Source organism: Bufo bufo, chromosome 3, assembly GCF_905171765.1.
Source record: "Bufo bufo chromosome 3, aBufBuf1.1, whole genome shotgun sequence".
Taxonomy (NCBI): Eukaryota; Metazoa; Chordata; class Amphibia; order Anura; family Bufonidae; genus Bufo; species Bufo bufo.
In genome coordinates, this window is record NC_053391.1 from 720,901 (window position 1) to 741,298 (window position 20,398).

Below are 20,398 nucleotides of genomic sequence, written 5' to 3' on the forward strand. Positions count from 1 at the left end.
CATGTAGACTCTCTTTAATTTCGATGTCCTGCTGAGTTTTGGACTCTGTTTGGTTTTTGGTACCTTCTCCTGGACAGGAAGATGGTTACTGGTGGCAGAGGAGGGTCAGGTGTCAGGATCAGGATCTGTTCTATTGCCAATATAGTCCCTGGAGACTGCAGGTTGACAAGGGGGGCAAATACTTTTTCCACGTAATGCCCCTGCAGTGCACTTGCCTCCATACTACTTTTGTGATATTTTCCAGGGATGCAGATGGAGCAGCAGGTTAAGATCTGTGTGGACCAGTCACAACATCCCAAGTGTATGACCCTAAATGAACTGGAGCAGAATGGGCTGAACGTGGAGGCCATGGACAGGTAAACCTGTGGGGTCATGGTGGAGGGAAAGGTCATGATTAAATTGGGAATATGGTTAAGGGCTGGGTTATGGTTAGGTTGGGGTTATGGTTGAGGTCAGGGTCATAACTCAAGTGGGGTCATGGTTAAGGGTGGGGTTTACAGTTTAGGCGGGTTTATGATTTGGGTTGGAGTTATGGTTTAGGTGGGGTCATGGTTGAGGTTGGTTTTACAGTTTGGGGTCATAGTTGAGGTCAGGGCCAAAGCTTAGGTGGGGTCATGGTTGAGGTTGTGGTTATGATTTATATGGGTTATGGTTGAGGTGTTGTCAGAGTTGAGGTTGTGGTTATGGCTTAGATGGAGTCCTGGTTGAGATGAGGGTTACACTCCATCTAGTCCTGAGGGTATATGCTCTATACTGCCCTTATGAATCAGTCTTCTTCCATCCAGTTCATGTATATCATCTGTACGGGAGTTGGCATCATGGACGTCACACTGTCTGATGGGTCTGGGGCCCAGGGGAAGATCTATGGAGTCATTATAAACCTCTCTTTCCAGGGTCTCATCTCTCAGAACAGAGTCCAATGTCTGGAAGAGGATCCTCAAGAGCCTGGGAAGTCAGAAGGGTCCAGAGAATGACGGGCGAACCAGCTGAGTGTCCTTCCGTATTATATAATATTATAGACACAGGCTGTCGAGGAGGATGAGGATGATCGTACTGGAAGAGGCTGAGCATCCTTCTGTAATATAGAATATTATAGACGGGCTGTAGAGGAGGATGAGGGTGATAGTACTGTAAGAGGCCAAGCATCATTCTGTATTATATAATATTATAGACCGGCTGTAGAGGAGGATGAGGGTGATAGTACTGGAAGACGCCGAGCATTGTTCAGTATTTTATAATATTGGAGATACAGGCTGTCGAGGAGGATGAGGATGATCGTACTGGAAGAGGCTGAGCATCCTTCTGTATTATAGAATATTATAGACGGGCTGTAGAGGAGGATGAGGGTGATAGTACTGTAAGAGGCCGAGCATCCTTCTGTATTATAGAATATTATAGACCGGCTGTAGAGGAGGATGAGGGTGATAGTACTGGAAGACGCCGAGCATTGTTCAGTATTTTATAATATTGGAGATACAGGCTGTCGAGGAGGATGAGGATGATCGTACTGGAAGAGGCTGAGCATCCTTCTGTATTATAGAATATTATAGACGGGCTGTAGAGGAGGATGAGGGTGATAGTATTGGAAGAGGCCAAGCGTCCTTCTGTATTATATAATATAATAAATAAGGGCTGTAGAAGAGGATCAGGTTCTAAGAATCTATATAACTCATACAGTGTACACATAACTAAACCTATAGCTACACCGATAACTAAACCTATAGCTACACCGATAACTACAACTACACCTATAGCTATGATGATAACTACAACTATAGCTATGCCGATAACTACAACTACACCTATAGCTACACCGATAATGATAACTACACCTATAGCTACACCGATAATAATAACTACACCTATAGCTGCACCGATAACTAAACCAATAGCTACACCAATAATAATAACTACACCTATAGCTGCACCGATAACTAAACCAATAGCTACACCGATAATAATAACTACACCTATAGCTGCACCGATAACTAAACCAATAGCTACACCGATAACTACACCTATAGCTACACCGATAATAATAATAACTACACCTATAGCTGCACCGATAACTAAACCTATAGCTACACCGATAACTACAACTACACCGATAATAACTACACCTATAGCTGCACCGATAACTAAACCTATAGCTACACCGATAACTACACCTATAGCTACACCGATAATAATAACTACACCTAGCTACACAGATAACTACACCTATAGCTGCACCTATAACTACACCTATAGATGCACCGATAACTACAACTACACCCATAGCTACGCTGATAACTACAACTACACCTATATCTAAGCTGATAACTACACCTATAGCTATGCCGATAACTACAACTACACATATAGCTACACTGATAACTACAACTACATCTATAGCTACACTGATAACTACACCTATGGCTACGCCGACAACGGCAACTACACCTATAGCTATGACGATAACTGCAACTACACCTATAGCTGCACCATTAACTACAACTACACCTATAGCTTCACTAATCAGTATAGCTACACCCATAGCTATGCCGATAACTACACCCATAGCTATGCCGATAACTACACCCATAGCTATGCTGATAGCTACACCTATAGCTAAGCCGATAGCTACACCTATAGCTAAGCCGATAGCTACACCTATAGCTAAGCCGATAGCTACACCTATAGCTAAGCCGATAGCTACACCTATAGCTAAGCCGATAGCTACACCTATAGCTAAGCCGATAGCTACACCTATAGCTAAGCCGATAGCTACACCTATAGCTAAGCCGATAGCTACACCTATAGCTAAGCCGATAGCTACACCTATAGCTAAGCCGATAGCTACACCTATAGCTAAGCCGATAGCTACACCTATAGCTAAGCCGATAGCTACACCTATAGCTAAGCCGATAGCTACACCTATAGCTAAGCCGATAGCTACACCTATAGCTAAGCCGATAGCTACACCTATAGCTATGCCGATAACTACAACTACACCTATTGCTACACCGATAACTACACTTACACCTATAGCTATGTCGACAACTACACTTGCACCTATAGCTACACCAAAAACTACACTTATAACTACACCGATAACTACAACTGCACCGATAGCTACACCGATAGCTATGCTGAAAACTGCAACTACACCTATAGCTTCACCGATAAGTACAACTACACCTATTGCTAAACCGATAACTACACCTATTGCTAAGCCGATAAGTGCAACTACACCTATAGCTAAACCAATAACTACACTTACACCTATAGCTATGTCGACAACTACACTTGCACCTATAGCTACACCAATAACTACACTTACACTTATAACTACGCTGATAACTACAACTACACCGATAACTACACCTGTAGCTACACCGATAGCTACACATATAGCTATGCCGATAACTACAACTACACCCATAACTATGCCGATAACTACAACTACACCTATTGCTACACCGATAACTACACTTACACCTATAGCTACACCAATAACTACACTTACACTTATAACTACGCTGATAACTACAACTACACCGATAACTACACCTGTAGCTACACCGATAGCTACACCTATAGCTATGCCGATAACTACAACTACACCCATAACTATGCCGATAACTACAACTACACCTATTGCTACACCGATAACTACACTTACACCTATAGCTATGTCGACAACTACACTTGCACCTATAGCTACACCAAAAACTACACTTATAACTACACCGATAACTACAACTGCACCGATAGCTACACCGATAGCTATGCTGAAAACTGCAACTACACCTATAGCTTCACCGATAAGTACAACTACACCTATTGCTAAACCGATAACTACACCTATTGCTAAGCCGATAAGTGCAACTACACCTATAGCTAAACCAATAACTACACTTACACCTATAGCTATGTCGACAACTACACTTGCACCTATAGCTACACCAATAACTACACTTACACTTATAACTACGCTGATAACTACAACTACACCGATAACTACACCTGTAGCTACACCGATAGCTACACATATAGCTATGCTGATAACTAAAACTACACCTATAGCTAAGCCAATAACTACAACTACACCTATAGCTAAGTCAATAACTACAACTACACCTATAGCTAAGCCGATAACTACAGCTACACCTATAGCTACGCCGATAACTACAACTACACCTATAGCTGCGCTGATAACTACAGCTACACCTATAGCTATGCTGATAACTACACCTATAGCTACGTCGATAACTACAGCTACACCTATAGCTATGCTGATAACTACACCTATAGCTACGCCGATAACTACAACTACACCTATAGCTACGCCGATAACTACAACTACACATATAGCTACGCTGATAAACTACACTTATTTCTACACCGATAGCTACGCCGATGACTAAAACTACACCTATAGCTACGCTGATAACTACAACTACACCTATAAGCTATGCCGATAACTCCAACTACACCTATAGCTACGCCAATAACTACAACTACACCTATAGCTATGCCGATAACTACAACTACACCTATAGCTATGCCGATAACTACAACTACACCTATAGCTACGTCGATAACTACAACTACACCTAGAGCTATGCTGATAACTACAACTACACCTATAGCTATGCCGATAACTACAACTACACCTATAGCTACGTCGATAACTACAACTACACCTAGAGCTATGCTGATAACTACAACTATAGCTATGCCGATAACTACAACTACACCTATAGCTGCACCAATAACTACACCTTTTGCTACACCGCTAACTACACCGATAGCTACGCCGATAACTACACCTATTGCTACGCCGATGAATACAACTACACCTATAGCTACGCCGATAACTACAACTACACCTATAGCTACACCGATAACTACAACTACACCTATAGTTACGCTGATAACTACAACTACACCTATAGCTGAACCAATAACTACACCTAGAGCTACATCGATAACTACAACTACACTGATAACTACAACTACATCTATAGCTACGCTAAAAACTACACCTATAGCTGCAAGATAACTACAACTACACCTAGAGTTACGCCGATAACTACACCTGTAGCTACACCGATGACTACACCTGTAGCTACACCGATGACTACACCTGTAGCTACACCGATGACTACACCTGTAGCTACACCGATGACTACACCTGTAGCTACACCGATGACTACACCTGTAGCTACACCGATGACTACACCTGTAGCTACACCGATGACTACACCTGTAGCTACACCGATGACTACACCTGTAGCTACACCGATGACTACACCTGTAGCTACACCGATGACTACACCTGTAGCTACACCGATGACTACACCTGTAGCTACACCGATGACTACACCTGTAGCTACACCGATGACTACACCTGTAGCTACACCGATGACTACACCTGTAGCTACACCGATGACTACACCTGTAGCTACACCGATGACTACACCTGTAGCTACACCGATGACTACACCTGTAGCTACACCGATGACTACACCTGTAGCTACACCGATGACTACACCTGTAGCTACACCGATGACTACACCTGTAGCTACACCGATGACTACACCTGTAGCTACACCGATGACTACACCTGTAGCTACACCGATGACTACACCTGTAGCTACACCGATGACTACACCTGTAGCTACACCGATGACTACACCTGTAGCTACACCGATGACTACACCTGTAGCTACACCGATAACTACACCTGTAGCTACGCCAATAACTACAACTACACCTATAGCTACGCCAATAACTACAACTACACCTATAGCTGCACCAATAACTACACTTATTGCTACACCGCTAACTACACCTATAGCTACGCCGATAACTACAACTACACATATAGCTACGCCGATAACTACAACTACACCTAGAGCTATGCTGATAACTACAACTACACCGATAGCTACGCCAATAACTACAACTACACATATAGCTACGCCGATAACTACAACTACACCTAGAGCTATGCTGATAACTACAACTATAGCTACGCCGATAACTACAACTACACCGATAGCTACACCTGTAGCTACACTGATAGCTACACCTATAGCTATGCTGATAACTACAACTATAGCTACGCCGATAACTACAATTACACCGATAGCTACACTGATAGCTACACCTATAGCTACGCCGATAACTACAACTACACCTATAGCTGCACCGATAACTACAACTACACCTAAAGCTACACCTATAACTACAACTACACCTATAGCTATGCCGATAACTACACCTATAGCTACGACAATAACTACAACTACACTGATAGCTACACCTATATCTGCGCTGATAACTACAACTACACCTATAGCTGCACCGATAACTACAACTACACCTATAGCTATACTACAACTACACCTATAGCTTCACCGATAAGTACAATTACACCTATAGCAACACCAATAACTACACCTATAACTACGCCGATAACTACAGCTACACGATAACTACACCTAGATTTACACCAATAACTACAACTACACCTAAAGCTGCGCTGATAACTACACCTATAGCTTCACCAATAACTACACCTATAGCTGTACGATAACTACAACTACACCTCTAGCTACACCGATAACAGCAACCACACCTATAGCTGCACCTATAGCTATGCCGATAACTACACCTATAGCTATGCAGATAACTACACCTATAGCTACACCTATAACTACACCTATAGCCACTCCGGTAGCTAGATTTTCACCTATATCTATTCCGATAACTACACCTATAGCTACACCTCACCTATAGCTACACCTCACCTATAGCTACACTGATAACTACAGCTACACCTCTAGCTACGCTGATAACTACACCTATAGCTGCAAGATAACTTCAGCTACACCTATAGCTACACAGATAACTACACCTATAGCTACACAGATAACTACACCTATAGCTACACCGATAACTACACCTATAGCTGCACCAGCGGTTATACAACTGAATATTAGTGAAGTGATTTAGAGGAAAGAAAATCTACAGACATTTCTCAGTTTATATAGTGAATGTCTGAGTTTGTAAAGAAGACAAACACTGCTATTTTTTTTGGACCAGTCTAAAATTCACTTTTCTTCAAATTTTTTAGAGGAACAACACAAATTTGATATATTTTTCTTCATGTTTTGATTTGGAATAGAAGGTGTAGTGTTCCCAATGCATCTGTGTGGATGGAGATAGAAGCTATTAGAAGGATTTGGAGCTTTATTCACTTTTTTAAACACACTGCTATTATTTTGAACACAACTGTATCTGGACATAACTACTGTGAGGGGGCACATAGCTGGGCATATTAGTGTGAGGGGGCACATAGCTGGGCATATTAGTGTGAGGGGGCACATAGCTGGGCATATTACTGTGAGGGCACAATCCTCTGCATATCACTGTGAGGGGCACAATCCTCTGCATATTACTGTGAGGGGCAAAATCCTGGGCATATTACTGTGAGGGGCACATATCTGGGCATATTACTGTGAGGGGTCAGAATCCTCTGCATATTACTGTGAGGGGGCACAATCCCCTGCATATTACTGTGAGGGGTCAGAATCCTCTGGATATCACTGTGAGGGGCACAATCCTCTGCATATTACTGTGAGGGGGCACAATCCTCTGCATATTACTGTGAGGGGGCACATATCTGGGCATATTACTGTGAGGGGTCAGAATCCTCTGCATATTACTGTGAGGGGTCAGAATCCTCTGCATATCACTGTGAGGGGCACAATCCTCTGCATATTACTGTGAGGGGGCACAATCCTCTGCATATTACTGTGAGGGGGCACATATCTGGGCATATTACTGTGAGGGCACAATCCTCTGCATATCACTGTGAGGGGCACAATCCTCTGCATATTACTGTGAGGGGCAAAATCCTGGGCATATTACTGTGAGGGGGCACATATCTGGGCATATTACTGTGAGGGGTCAGAATCCTCTGCATATTACTGTGAGGGGGCACAATCCTCTGCATATTACTGTGAGGGGGCACAATCCCCTGCATATTACTGTGAGGGGTCAGAATCCTCTGCATATCACTGTGAGGGGCACAATCCTCTGCATATTACTGTGAGGGGGCACAATCCTCTGCATATTACTGTGAGGGGGCACATATCTGGGCATATTACTGTGAGGGGTCAGAATCCTCTGCATATTACTGTGAGGGGTCAGAATCCTCTGCATATCACTGTGAGGGGCACAATCCTCTGCATATTACTGTGAGGGGGCACATATCTGGGCATATTACTGTGAGGGGTCAGAATCCTCTGCATATTACTGTGAGGGGTCAGAATCCTCTGCATATTACTGTGAGGGGGCACAATCCCCTGCATATTACTGTGAGGGGTCAGAATCCTCTGCATATTACTGTGAGGGGTCAGAATCCTCTGCATATTACTGTGAGGGGGCACATATCTGGGCATATTACTGTGAGGGGCACATATCTGGGCATATTACTGTGAGGGGTCAGAATCCTCTGCATATCACTGTGAGGGGGCACAATCCTCTGCATATTACTGTGAGGGGGCACAATCCTCTGCATATTACTGTGAGGGGGCACATATCTGGGCATATTACTGTGAGGGGCACATATCTGGGCATATTACTGTGAGGGGTCAGAATCCTCTGCATATTACTGTGAGGGGGCACAATCCTCTGCATATTACTGTGAGGGGGCACATATCTGGGCATATTACTGTGAGGGGGCACATATCTGGGCATATTACTGTGAGGGGGCACAATCCTCTGCATATTACTGTGAGGGGGCACATATCTGGGCATATTACTGTGAGGGGGCACAATCCTCTGCATATTACTGTGAGGGGGCACATATCTGGGCATATTACTGTGAGGGGTCAGAATCCTCTGCATATTACTGTGAGGGGGCACAATCCTCTGCATATTACTGTGAGGGGGCACATATCTGGGCATATTACTGTGAGGGGGCACAATCCTCTGCATATTACTGTGAGGAGGCACAATCCTGGACATATTACTGTGAGGAGGCACATATCTGGGCATATTACTGTGAGGGGCACATATCTGGGCATATTACTGTGAGGGGCACATATCTGGGCATATTACTGTGAGGGGCACATATCTGGGCATATTACTGTGAGGGGGCACATATCTGGTATATTACTGTGAGGGGCACATATCTGGGCATATTACTGTGAGGGGGCACATATCTGGGCATATTACTGTGAGGGGGCACATATCTGGGCATATTACTGTGAGGGGGCACAATCCTCTGCATATTACTGTGAGGGGGCACATATCTGGGCATATTACTGTGAGGGGGCACAATCCTCTGCATATTACTGTGAGGGGGCACATATCTGGGCATATTACTGTGAGGGGTCAGAATCCTCTGCATATTACTGTGAGGGGGCACAATCCTCTGCATATTACTGTGAGGGGGCACATATCTGGGCATATTACTGTGAGGGGGCACATATCTGGGCATATTACTGTGAGGGGTCAGAATCCTCTGCATATTACTGTGAGGGGGCACAATCCTCTGCATATTACTGTGAGGGGGCACATATCTGGGCATATTACTGTGAGGGGGCACATATCTGGGCATATTACTGTGAGGGGGCACAATCCTCTGCATATTACTGTGAGGGGGCACATATCTGGGCATATTACTGTGAGGGGTCAGAATCCTCTGCATATTACTGTGAGGGGCAAAATCCTGGGCATATTACTGTGAGGAGGCACAATCCTCTGCATATTACTGTGAGGGGGCACATATCTGGGCATATTACTGTGAGGAGGCACAATCCTGGGCATATTACTGTGAGGGGCAAAATCCTGGGCATATTACTGTGAGGAGGCACAATCCTCTGCATATTACTGTGAGGAGGCACAATCCCCTGCATATTACTGTGAGGGGGCACATATCTGGGCATAACTACTGTCTGGTGGCATAAAGGGGGAATAATTACTATGTGGGGGTATTTAGGGGACGGTGGGATTAGGTGTTATGTTTTGGGCGGAGTTAGAGGCGTGGCCTAGTGCTGGCCGCACATAGTGTCCCTCCTCCTTCTTTTCTAAAGTCGGGGGGGTATGCGACAACTGCACCGACACCGACAAGTTCCCCTAATTTGAAAGGCCAGCCTTCTTAGAACATTGAGCCATTTGTTATACAAGGTGAAGGTTAAGTCCTCTGTTTACCTTGTGTGGTGGTTCTGGTTGTCTACACGTGACCGCTATATCTTCCATGTCTGTTATTCCCAGGTCGCCTCATATTGGTTGTGGCTCCCAGTTCTTCTATTATCCTATTAAGCCGGATGATATTGGGGGATTTGATCCCAGAGAGCGAGGGTGCAGCGGATGGTCCAGCGCAGGTAAGTGTCAGGAGTACATGAAAGCTACTGACTGTATTTGGGGGCATTTCTGTGTGGGGACACATGGGATTCGTCAGAGCTTTTGCACCGCACAGCAGCACTAGGGGTCCCTTTTAAGTGGGAAAAAGTTACTTGTTTTGTCGTGACGACAGTTGCACGGGGCCCCTTTTGGTGATGTGGTGGTACCCAGTGTAGGAATGCCAGAGTGGTGTAGGGTGGCCTAAATGCCCCTTAATGGTGTTGCATGTGTCACGGTGCTCCTACCTGGATACGCTGGACCCCAGGCGTTGTCGCCTGAAGCAGAGCAAAGGGGTAGTTGATAAAGGAGATGAAGAAATAAATTGAGTCCAGACCTTTTGTATAGTTGAACAGCATCTTTACTTGAATAAACTTTTCTCCAAAACGATTTTCAGGCTTTGTCTTGGTTTCCAGCAGGCGTTGGCATTAACGGTGGCAGGCAAACTCCTCTCTGCTACGTCAGCTGCTCTCTGGCTCTGCTGTGCTAACAGGCTGGCTATCTAACTTAACTTTGTCCAGGGAAAACTGCTGCCTTCCCCTAGCAGGGGGCACTCTAACTAACTAGCTAAACTCCTCCCTAGAGGGAGAAATAGAGAGAAGGTTCCATTCTATGTAGTCTGCTCTGCCATGTTGTAAAGGGGGAATATTAATCACTAATATCTATGCAAATATCAATAATTAACATTCATAAATGGGAGGAGCCATCTATTGATGACTCCGCCCATTTATACCTTTATATAATAATAACACAATACTTTCGCTATGCTTTACACTAATCACTACACTAACTGCATGCGCCTTACTAACTCGCTACCGCTAACAAGTACACGCTACACAAAGGGTACAAATATAACGGTATTTATTAAAACCTAATACACTAAGCACGCAATACACTAACAATACACAGCACTACAAATATACAATCCTAAACTACACTACACGTTCCCAATTCCACCCATCAACTAACTATACAGTTCACACATACAAGTATATAACAACCCACCCCACCTGACTACTCACTGTCCCTACGGGGTACGACGAGGGTTACACGGTGGCACTACAGGAGTGTATGTAGTCCACAGACACTAATACAGTAATAGGGGTGAGATACAGTGGGGGTCATCAGGGGGGTGTAACCACAAATACAATCAGGGGCACAGGATCAGGGGTACAAACAAGGATACAATAAGGCAAGGGTTTGGGGGATCAGGGTGTCCAGTAACACGGCAAGGGTAAATCAGGGCCCAGGGTACACATCAGGGGCAAGGGTAAATCAGGGCCCAGGGTACACATCAGGGGCAAGGGTTAATCAGGGCCCAATGTGCACATCAGGGACACAAATATAGGGGTTACAGGACCAGGGGTGATAGGGTTAACCAGGGGAGAGATATAGCGGTAGGGGGTCAGGGGATATAGGGTTCATAAGGGGATGTGAGGGGTAGGTAGGGGCTACACAGGTAGATACTTCCTTCCAGCGTTAGTTAGTAGGCCTTTTCCAGGTGGTCATCATGGAGCTGCTCTCTCCCATGTGTCTCTGATTCTAGTCTGGTTGCAAGAGCCCGCACCTCTGTCCGGTTTGGGGTTTTATAGCCCAAAAGCAACCCCCTCCTCCTTCCTCAGGCATGTGACATCATAGTGTGCCTTCCTACAATCCCAAGAGTAGTTTAGCCATGGGGCAGAGGTGTGGAAAACAGGTTATGATGTCTCTGGTTAGAAGGCCCCCTCACAAACGGTGCCAAAGAGTCTGATTGTATGGGGCCTGAACAAAAGGGGACTAGATGCTAATAAGCCGTTATCCTACAGGTTATCAGCACAAGTTTTTCTCTAAACAACTCTGTTCACACCGGGGGTATGAATGGGCAGCAATAAGCCCACATACATACTGTCATGCTGACATAAGTGTATATACATAGACACGTGTGCAAATACATACACACATATCTATATATACACACACCCTCGCATATATCTGGGGCATCACATACAGGGGACATGCAAATGTCCCCACTTGCCATACAGGGCCACTATATATACGGTCATACAGGAAATATATACTAACTATAAGGGGGCACATATACAGTATATACTAATATAAGGGGGATTATAAGGGGGCACAGCTTCCAGGGACCACATATTTCCCACAGGGGCCACCATGGGCAGACGTGCGCAGATGCTTGGCACATCTGCGCACATCACCCCATGATGCGGTGGTTAATGTATGCATATATATACTATACATGCCCGCACGTGTTTGCAGGCATGCATGGATATATATGCATACGTCTCAACCCTTCCTCAACACATGTATGCTGCCATCTGCTGGTGAACCAGGCATATTACACGTGAACAGTTACATAACAAGAAATATAAATACGCATTTTGCAGGATCTGGAAATAAATGCATAGGATGACATGTGGTTAACCATAGAAGATAGTAGCAGGGTGCAAAAGTGGTAATGCACCTCTGGGGCTATGTAACACGTGACATGTCAGACGTGGGCACTGATATTATAAATAGGATGAGCGAGCACTCATGCATTTGGTCTCAGATTGAAGTATGCAGAAAGTTTATTAAACAATACCTATACATATCCCCATAAAATATGTAAAACAATAAAACAGCCAAGATGGCGTATAGTACGTAAAGGTTTCAGATGATTGTACTTGTACAGCCTATACTTTGTATGCTTCCTCTGTAGCTCTATCCAAGGGTAGAAAGATGAAATGTCACTTCAGGTGCGCACGTTGCACTTGTCACAAAATCGCAATATACTCCTATATTATCCAATGAGTTCGGGTAACACTGCACCTAAAGTCTCTCTCTAAATATCCTTTTTGCCAATAAAAGTAAAATCTTTATCGGTATTTGGCTGACCGTATAGTCCAGATACTTCCCGGTCGCTTGGTGCGGAGCTCCGAGTATTTGCCGGCGTGCTCGTTGCTCTCCTCAAGGCAAGCAAGTTCAAATCTTGCGAGAGTAGCTTCAAAAGATCGCGGGAGTTCACATGTTGTATACCGCGAATATCTTTGAATACAAGAATCGAAGGGAAATATATTTGTTCCTTTTTCTTCAAGATTCTTTCTGTATGGCCATACAGTTTACAGGAGGACTTTTGTTGCAGGTACGTCCACTTGTTTCACCAGACGCGTTTCGGGATGATTCGCTTTCCCTTCCTCAGTGGTCAGTGAGGGAAGGCTACCCTATCTACCTCCAGGCCTGTGATAAGAGGGAAGGCTATCCTATCTACCTCCAGGCTTGTGATTAGAGGGGAGGCTACCCTATCTACCTCCAGGCCTGTGATAAGAGGGAAGGCTACCCTATCTACCTCCAGGTCTGTAATAAGAGGGAAGGCTGCCACGTCTACCTCCAGGCCTGTGATTAGAGGGAAGGTTACCCTATCTATCTCCAGGTCTGTGATAAGAGGGAAGGCTACCCTATCTACCTCCAGGCCTGTGATTAGAGGGAAGGCTGCCACGTCTACCTCCAGGCCTGTGATTAGAGGGGAGGCTACCCTATCTACCTCCAGGCCTGTGATTAGAGGGAAGGCTGCCACGTCTACCTCCAGGTCTGTGATAAGAGGGAAGGCTACCCTATCTACCTCCAGGCCTGTGATTAGAGGGAAGGCTGCCACGTCTACCTCCAGGTCTGTGATAAGAGGGAAGGCTACCCTATCTACCTCCAGGCCTGTGATTAGAGGGAAGGCTACCCTATCTACCTCCAGGCTTGTGATTAGAGGGGAGGCTACCATATCTACCTCCAGGTCTGTGATAAGAGGGAAGGCTACCCTATCTACCTCCAGGTCTGTAATAAGAGGGAAGGCTGCCACGTCTACCTCCAGGTCTGTAATAAGAGGGAAGGCTGCCACGTCTACCTCCAGGCCTGTGATTAGAGGGGAGGCTATCCTATCTATCTCCAGGCTTGTGATTAGAGGGGAGGCTACCCTATCTACCTCCAGGTCTGTGATAAGAGGGAAGGCTGCCACGTCTACCTCCAGGTCTGTAATAAGAGGGAAGGCTACCACGTCTACCTCCAGGCCTGTGATTAGAGGGGAGGCTATCCTATCTACCTCCAGGTCTGTGATAAGAGGGAAGGCTGCCACGTCTACCTCCAGGCCTGTGATTAGAGGGAAGGTTACCCTATCTACCTCCAGGTCTGTGATAAGAGGGAAGGCTGCCACGTCTACCTCCAGGTCTGTGATAAGAGGGAAGGCTGCCACGTCTACCTCCAGGTCTGTGATAAGAGGAAAGGCTGCCACGTCTACCTCCAGGTCTGTGATAAGAGGGAAGGCTACCCTATCTACCTCCAGGCCTGTGATTAGAGGGAAGGCTACCCTATCTACCTCCAGGCCTGTGATTAGAGGGAAGGCTATCCTATCTACCTCCAGGCCTGTGATTAGAGGGAAGGCTACCCTATCTACCTCCAGGCCTGTGATTAGAGGGAAGGCTGCCACGTCTACCTTCAGGTCTGTGATAAGAGGGAAGGCTACCCTATCTACCTCCAGGCCTGTGATTAGAGGGGAGGCTACCCTATCTACCTCCAGGCCTGTGATTAGAGGGAAGGCTACCCTATCTACCTCCAGGCCTGTGATTAGAGGGAAGGCTGCCACATCTACCTCCAGGTCTGTGATAAGAGGGAAGGCTACCCTATCTACCTCCAGGCCTGTGATTAGAGGGAAGGCTGCCATGTCTACCTTCAGGTCTGTGATAAGAGGGAAGGCTACCCTATCTACCTCCAGGCCTGTGATTAGAGGGGAGGCTACCCTATCTACCTCCAGGTCTGTAATAAGAGGGAAGGCTGCCACGTCTACCTCCAGGCCTGTGATTAGAGGGGAGGTTACCATATCTACCTCCAGGTCTGTGATTAGAGGGAAGGCTACCCTATCTACCTCCAGGTCTGTGATAAGAGGGAAGGCTGCCACGTCTACCTCCAGGTCTGTGATTAGAGGGAAGGTTACCCTATCTACCTCCAGGTCTGTAATAAGAGGGAAGGCTGCCACGTCTACCTCCAGGTCTGTGATAAGAGGGAAGGCTACCATATCTACCTCCAGGCCTGTGATTAGAGGGGAGGCTACCATATCTACCTCCAGGTCTGTGATTAGAGGGAAGGCTACCCTATCTACCTCCAGGTCTGTGATAAGAGGGAAGGCTACCCTATCTACCTCCAGGCCTGTGATTAGAGGGAAGGCTACCCTATCTACCTCCAGGTCTGTAAAAAGAGGGAAGGCTGCCACGTCTACCTCCAGGCCTGTGATTAGAGGGAAGGTTACCCTATCTACCTCCAGGTCTGTGATTAGAGGGAAGGCTGCCACATCTACCTCCAGGTCTGTGATTAGAGGGAAGGTTGCAGCGTCTACCTCCAGGTCTGTGATTAGAGGGAAGGCTGCCACGTCTACCTCCAGGTCTGTGATAAGAGGGAAGGCTGCCACGTCTACCTCCAGGTCTGTGATTAGAGGGAAGGCTACCCTATCTACCTCCAGGCCTGTGATTAGAGGGAAGGCTATCCTATCTACCTCCAGGCCTGTGATTAGAGGGAAGGCTACCCTATCTACCTCCAGGCCTGTGATTAGAGGGGAGGCTACCATATCTACCTCCAGGCCTGTGATTAGAGGGAAGGCTGCCCTATCTACCTCCAGGTCTGTGATAAGAGGGAAGGCTGCCACATCTACCTCCAGGTCTGTGATAAGAGGGAAGGCTACCCTATCTACCTCCAGGTCTGTGATAAGAGGGAAGGCTGCCACGTCTACCTCCAGGCCTGTGATTAGAGGGAAGGTTACCCTATCTACCTCCAGGTCTGTAATAAGAGGGAAGGCTGCCACGTCTACCTCCAGGCCTGTGATTAGAGGGAAGGCTATCCTATCTACCTCCAGGTCTGTGATAAGAGGGAAGGCTGCCACGTCTACCTCCAGGTCTGTGATTAGAGGGAAGGCTGCCACGTCTACCTCCAGGCCTGTGATTAGAGGGAAGGCTACCCTATCTACCTCCAGGTCTGTAATAAGAGGGAAGGCTGCCACGTCTACCTCCAGGCCTGTGATTAGAGGGAAGGCTACCCTATCTACCTCCAGGTCTGTAATTAGAGGGAAGGCTGCCACGTCTACCTCCAGGCCTGTGATTAGAGGGAAGGCTATCATATCTACCTCCAGGTCTGTGATAAGAGGGAAGGCTGCCACGTCTACCTCCAGGCCTGTGATTAGAGGGAAGGTTACCCTATCTACCTCCAGGTCTGTAATAAGAGGGAAGGCTGCCACGTCTACCTCCAGGCCTGTGATAAGAGGGAAGGCTGCCACGTCTACCTCCAGGCCTGTGATTAGAGGGAAGGCTGCCACATCTACCTCCAGGTCTGTGATAAGAGGAAACGCTGCCACGTCTACCTCCAGGCCTGTGATTAGAGGGGAGGCTACCCTATCTACCTCCAGGTCTGTAATAAGAGGGAAAGCTATCCTATCAACCTCCAGGCCTGTGATTAGAGGGGAGGCTAGCATATCTACCTCCAGGTCTGTAATAAGAGGGAAGGCTGTGTAGTGTACGGGAACTGTAATACCCGTCACTACCAAAAGGTCACTTGGTGTGCTGTCGTCCCTCCTTAATTATGGGGAAGTTGGTATATGTCAGTTTTATAAAATGTCATGTAATGTAATGCATGTATTTCCCTGTTGCTATGAAACTTGCAAGTACAGGCCGGCTAGGGGTGTCATTCCAGCTCTTAGGCATTAGAGGGAGCTAGGGAGCCCTAGTTTATATAAGGGCCAGACAAGGAAGGGAAAGTCAGTGTAACCTGATCTAGTGTGGAGTGCAGAAGTCAGTCTAGACCACAGCTCAGAAGTTTCTAGAGCCTGAGGAAGTGTCCAGAAGCTGAGAGAGACAGAGAAGCAAAGATCAGGAAAGCAAGAGGTACTCAGAAAGACAGAGGAGGTACTTATAGAAGCCATAGCCAAGGATATAAAGCCAGAATTAGGTTAATGGGCCTTGGTGAAGATATGCTGTATTCCAGGATCAGACAGAATTAGAGTGCAAGCTCCTGTGCTGCAAGTCCTGTGTTCAACACTCTGTAATTACCCTGCTATAACTGAATTGCCTGCATCGACCGAATTGCAAAATCGACTGTATGCTTAGGAACTGCATTTCCTATATTGTCTCTGCTGCAAAACTACTAAAGTTGGAGTTCTGTTTTAATACTACGTTTCCTCAATTTATTCCTGCATCCGCAAACGGCGTGCCACCGTTTACTTGGCACTGGCGTCACGAACTATTTCTACCTATACCTGCCCTTGCAGAGAGTCAGCTGTACCAGGTTAGTGTATATTGCACTACATCAACCAGAAACACCTATTACACACAACTTGAGTACGCTGCACCTCTCTTTTGGCGTCACGAACAGGATTCGCACGCTTTATAGTGCAAGAAGCGTGAACTTTGTGCCTTATACAGTTGCCTGTGACCAAAGTGACAATTTGCCTGTTTTATTCAAGTGGACTGAAAATCATACCCAAAGTGTACCCAAAACTTCTAAAAAGCGCTGTGCAGTGTTGCGCTACACAGAGGAAGAAAATCGCCGCATTGGAATGTGGTTTTGTGGACTTTTTACAATCCTGCTTGCTGTCAGTGAATGGACAGCGTTTTGCTAAAGATGGCCACCGGCTGCCTGGAGTAAAGTTTCCCGCGCCGCTGAGGACATTCGTGGGCGGATCCCTGCAAAGACACAGAGTCCCGCCCCTCTTCATCATCGCACCGCTGCGGCCCTGCTTCTCCTGCGTCACCGCGGTCTCAGGACGTCCGGAATCTCGCGAGACTTGACCTGCGCAAGCCCGGCGATACCGGTAAGAACTTGTAACCAGAGGGAAGGGGAGTGTACCGGCCACTTTAGTCGCCAGCGACCACCTCTCCATAGACTACCATGTCAGAGCCAGGAGTGCCTGAGCAGCCGGCCCCGGGAGAGCTTGCGGCTCCTAATCATCCTACAGCCCCCAGCATGATGCCCTTTACCATGCCTTACTATTTCGGGGCCCCATGGTTCTCCCGCTACAGTGGAGAGACCCATACCCTAAGGGACTTTAAAGAAAAGTTGCTGGCACTATTCCGATTGTACCCTATAAATGCCGACCAGCAAATGGAAATCCTGCTGGCACAACTGGAGGGAGCTGCCCGCAGGGAAGTGTTATCCTGGCCTGCTACTGAGCGGAGTACTCTAGAGCAGATATTCACCCGCCTCAGAGCCACTTTTGAAACTAGGACTGCCTCAGAGATAAAGATGCACTTCTTTGGCAAGAAACAGAAGTCCGGTGAGTCCCTCCGTGACTATGCCCTATCACTGCAGGAGGCTTTAGGGGCTGTAATCCAGATAGATCCCAAAGAGGCTGATAACCGGGACCAGACCCTGAGGGAACAATTTATCAACGGGGTGTCTAGTGAACAAATAAGGACCCAATTAAAGATGCTGTCCGCCCAGCACCCTAACAGTGCCTTTCTGGACTTTAAAGAACTGGCTATAAAGATCCTGGGGTCCACAGTATCTCCTGAGTTGAGCGCCCCACCTGAGTCATCAGCCTGCAAGCCAAAACCGCTTGTCACTAACCGAGCTGAGGCCGGCCAAGCTGTCCAAGTGTCAGCTACTGATACTATTGCCATGCTGACAGAGCAAGTAAATCACCTCACTAAAAGTCTAGAGAAAGTGTGCAGAAAAATAGAGGAATGGGAAAAACCCATAATGACAGAAGAAGAGTTCCTGTCATCTCCTAGGCCGTTCTCACCTCCTTACCAAGAGACTCACCCCAGGGATCCTGGGAGGCGTAATAGAGATCGCAAGCGGCCCGTGTGTACATACTGCAAAAAGCTGGGACACACAGAATCCACGTGCTGGCAGTTAAACGGGCAACCCCTGAGGCTGAGGACCACCCCTCGGGAGGTAGAACACTAGGTCCAGAGGATCCAAATTGGATGCCACGTTATGTAGGATCCCATCCTAAAATCAATATAGAGATCAACGGGGTCCCCTTTGAAGCCCTATTAGATACTGGGTCTCAGGTCACTACTATTCAGCTGCCTGCATTTGAAAAGTTCTGGGACACCAACCAGTTGACCCAACCGCCTGACTCCTGGGTGGAAATTATCGCCAGCAATGGCAAACCAGTAAAGGTTCATGGATACTGGGAACCCACCCTGCAGGTGGGAGAAGTAACCCTGCCTCAACAGGGAGTGATCGTAGTACAGGCCGGTGACAGAGGAGGACATCCTGTCATTCTAGGCACCAATGTTTTCAAAAACTGTTATTCAGAAATACTTGCCGTATTACATCAGACTTTGCCCACTGCTTCCTCTGCATCCAGGAGGGTGATTCAAAAGACTATCACTGTGTTAAGTGCCCAGCAGAGGTTTGCTAATGGGAAAGGAGAAATTTGTACTGCCAGGATCCGTGATATTAAGCCTGTGACTTTGCCTCCTAATTCTCAAACTCTTTTGTGGTGTCGTGCTGTCCTGGGAGTCGAAGGCCGAGATTATCCAGCCCTGGTGGAACCACTCCAGATGGAGGATTACCCTTATGTGAGAGCTGCCAAGTGCCTGGTGAACGTCTCCCAAGGTAAAGTACCTGTCCGTCTGATTAATCTGAGTACTCATCCTGTTGCGCTTACTAAGCATTGCCCTGTTGCCCAGCTGTCCCAGGTGTCCTTCCAAGACATCATTCGTCTTCCAGTGACAGAAAAGCCGCCAGCTGCAGACAGCAGATGTTCGCCGATGACCCAGCCACAAGTGCCCTGGTGGGAAGAGCTCCATGTAGGGGACGAGACTACCCCCCAACATCAACAAGAAGGGATTATACAGCTTGTCAAGGAGCACCACCAGGCCTTCAGTAAGCATGCTACTGACTATGGAGAGGTTAGTGTCATACAACACACCATACCTACTGGCTCTCATCCTCCTATCAAGGAGAGATACAGACCCTTACCGCCTACTTCATATCAGACTGTAAAGGAAATGATCCAAGAGATGAAGGACTCTAATGT

At 46.8% G+C, this 20,398-nt stretch overlaps 1 protein-coding gene across 3 annotated transcripts in view; it reads left to right on the forward strand.

Annotated features, from left to right (window-relative positions):
- The window catches only part of UBASH3A (ubiquitin associated and SH3 domain containing A), a 698,439-nt gene that overhangs the window by 664,902 nt on the left and 13,139 nt on the right, over positions 1–20,398 (forward strand). For 2 of the 3 annotated variants that reach the window (XM_040422705.1, XM_040422707.1), the window contains 3 exons: positions 245–356; positions 894–985; positions 10,276–10,385. In XM_040422705.1, coding sequence (XP_040278639.1) covers positions 245–356; positions 894–985; positions 10,276–10,385 — 314 coding nt within the window. The remainder of the gene's footprint in view (positions 1–244; positions 357–893; positions 986–10,275; positions 10,386–20,398) is intronic. The other variant, XM_040422706.1, reaches the window with a different exon arrangement.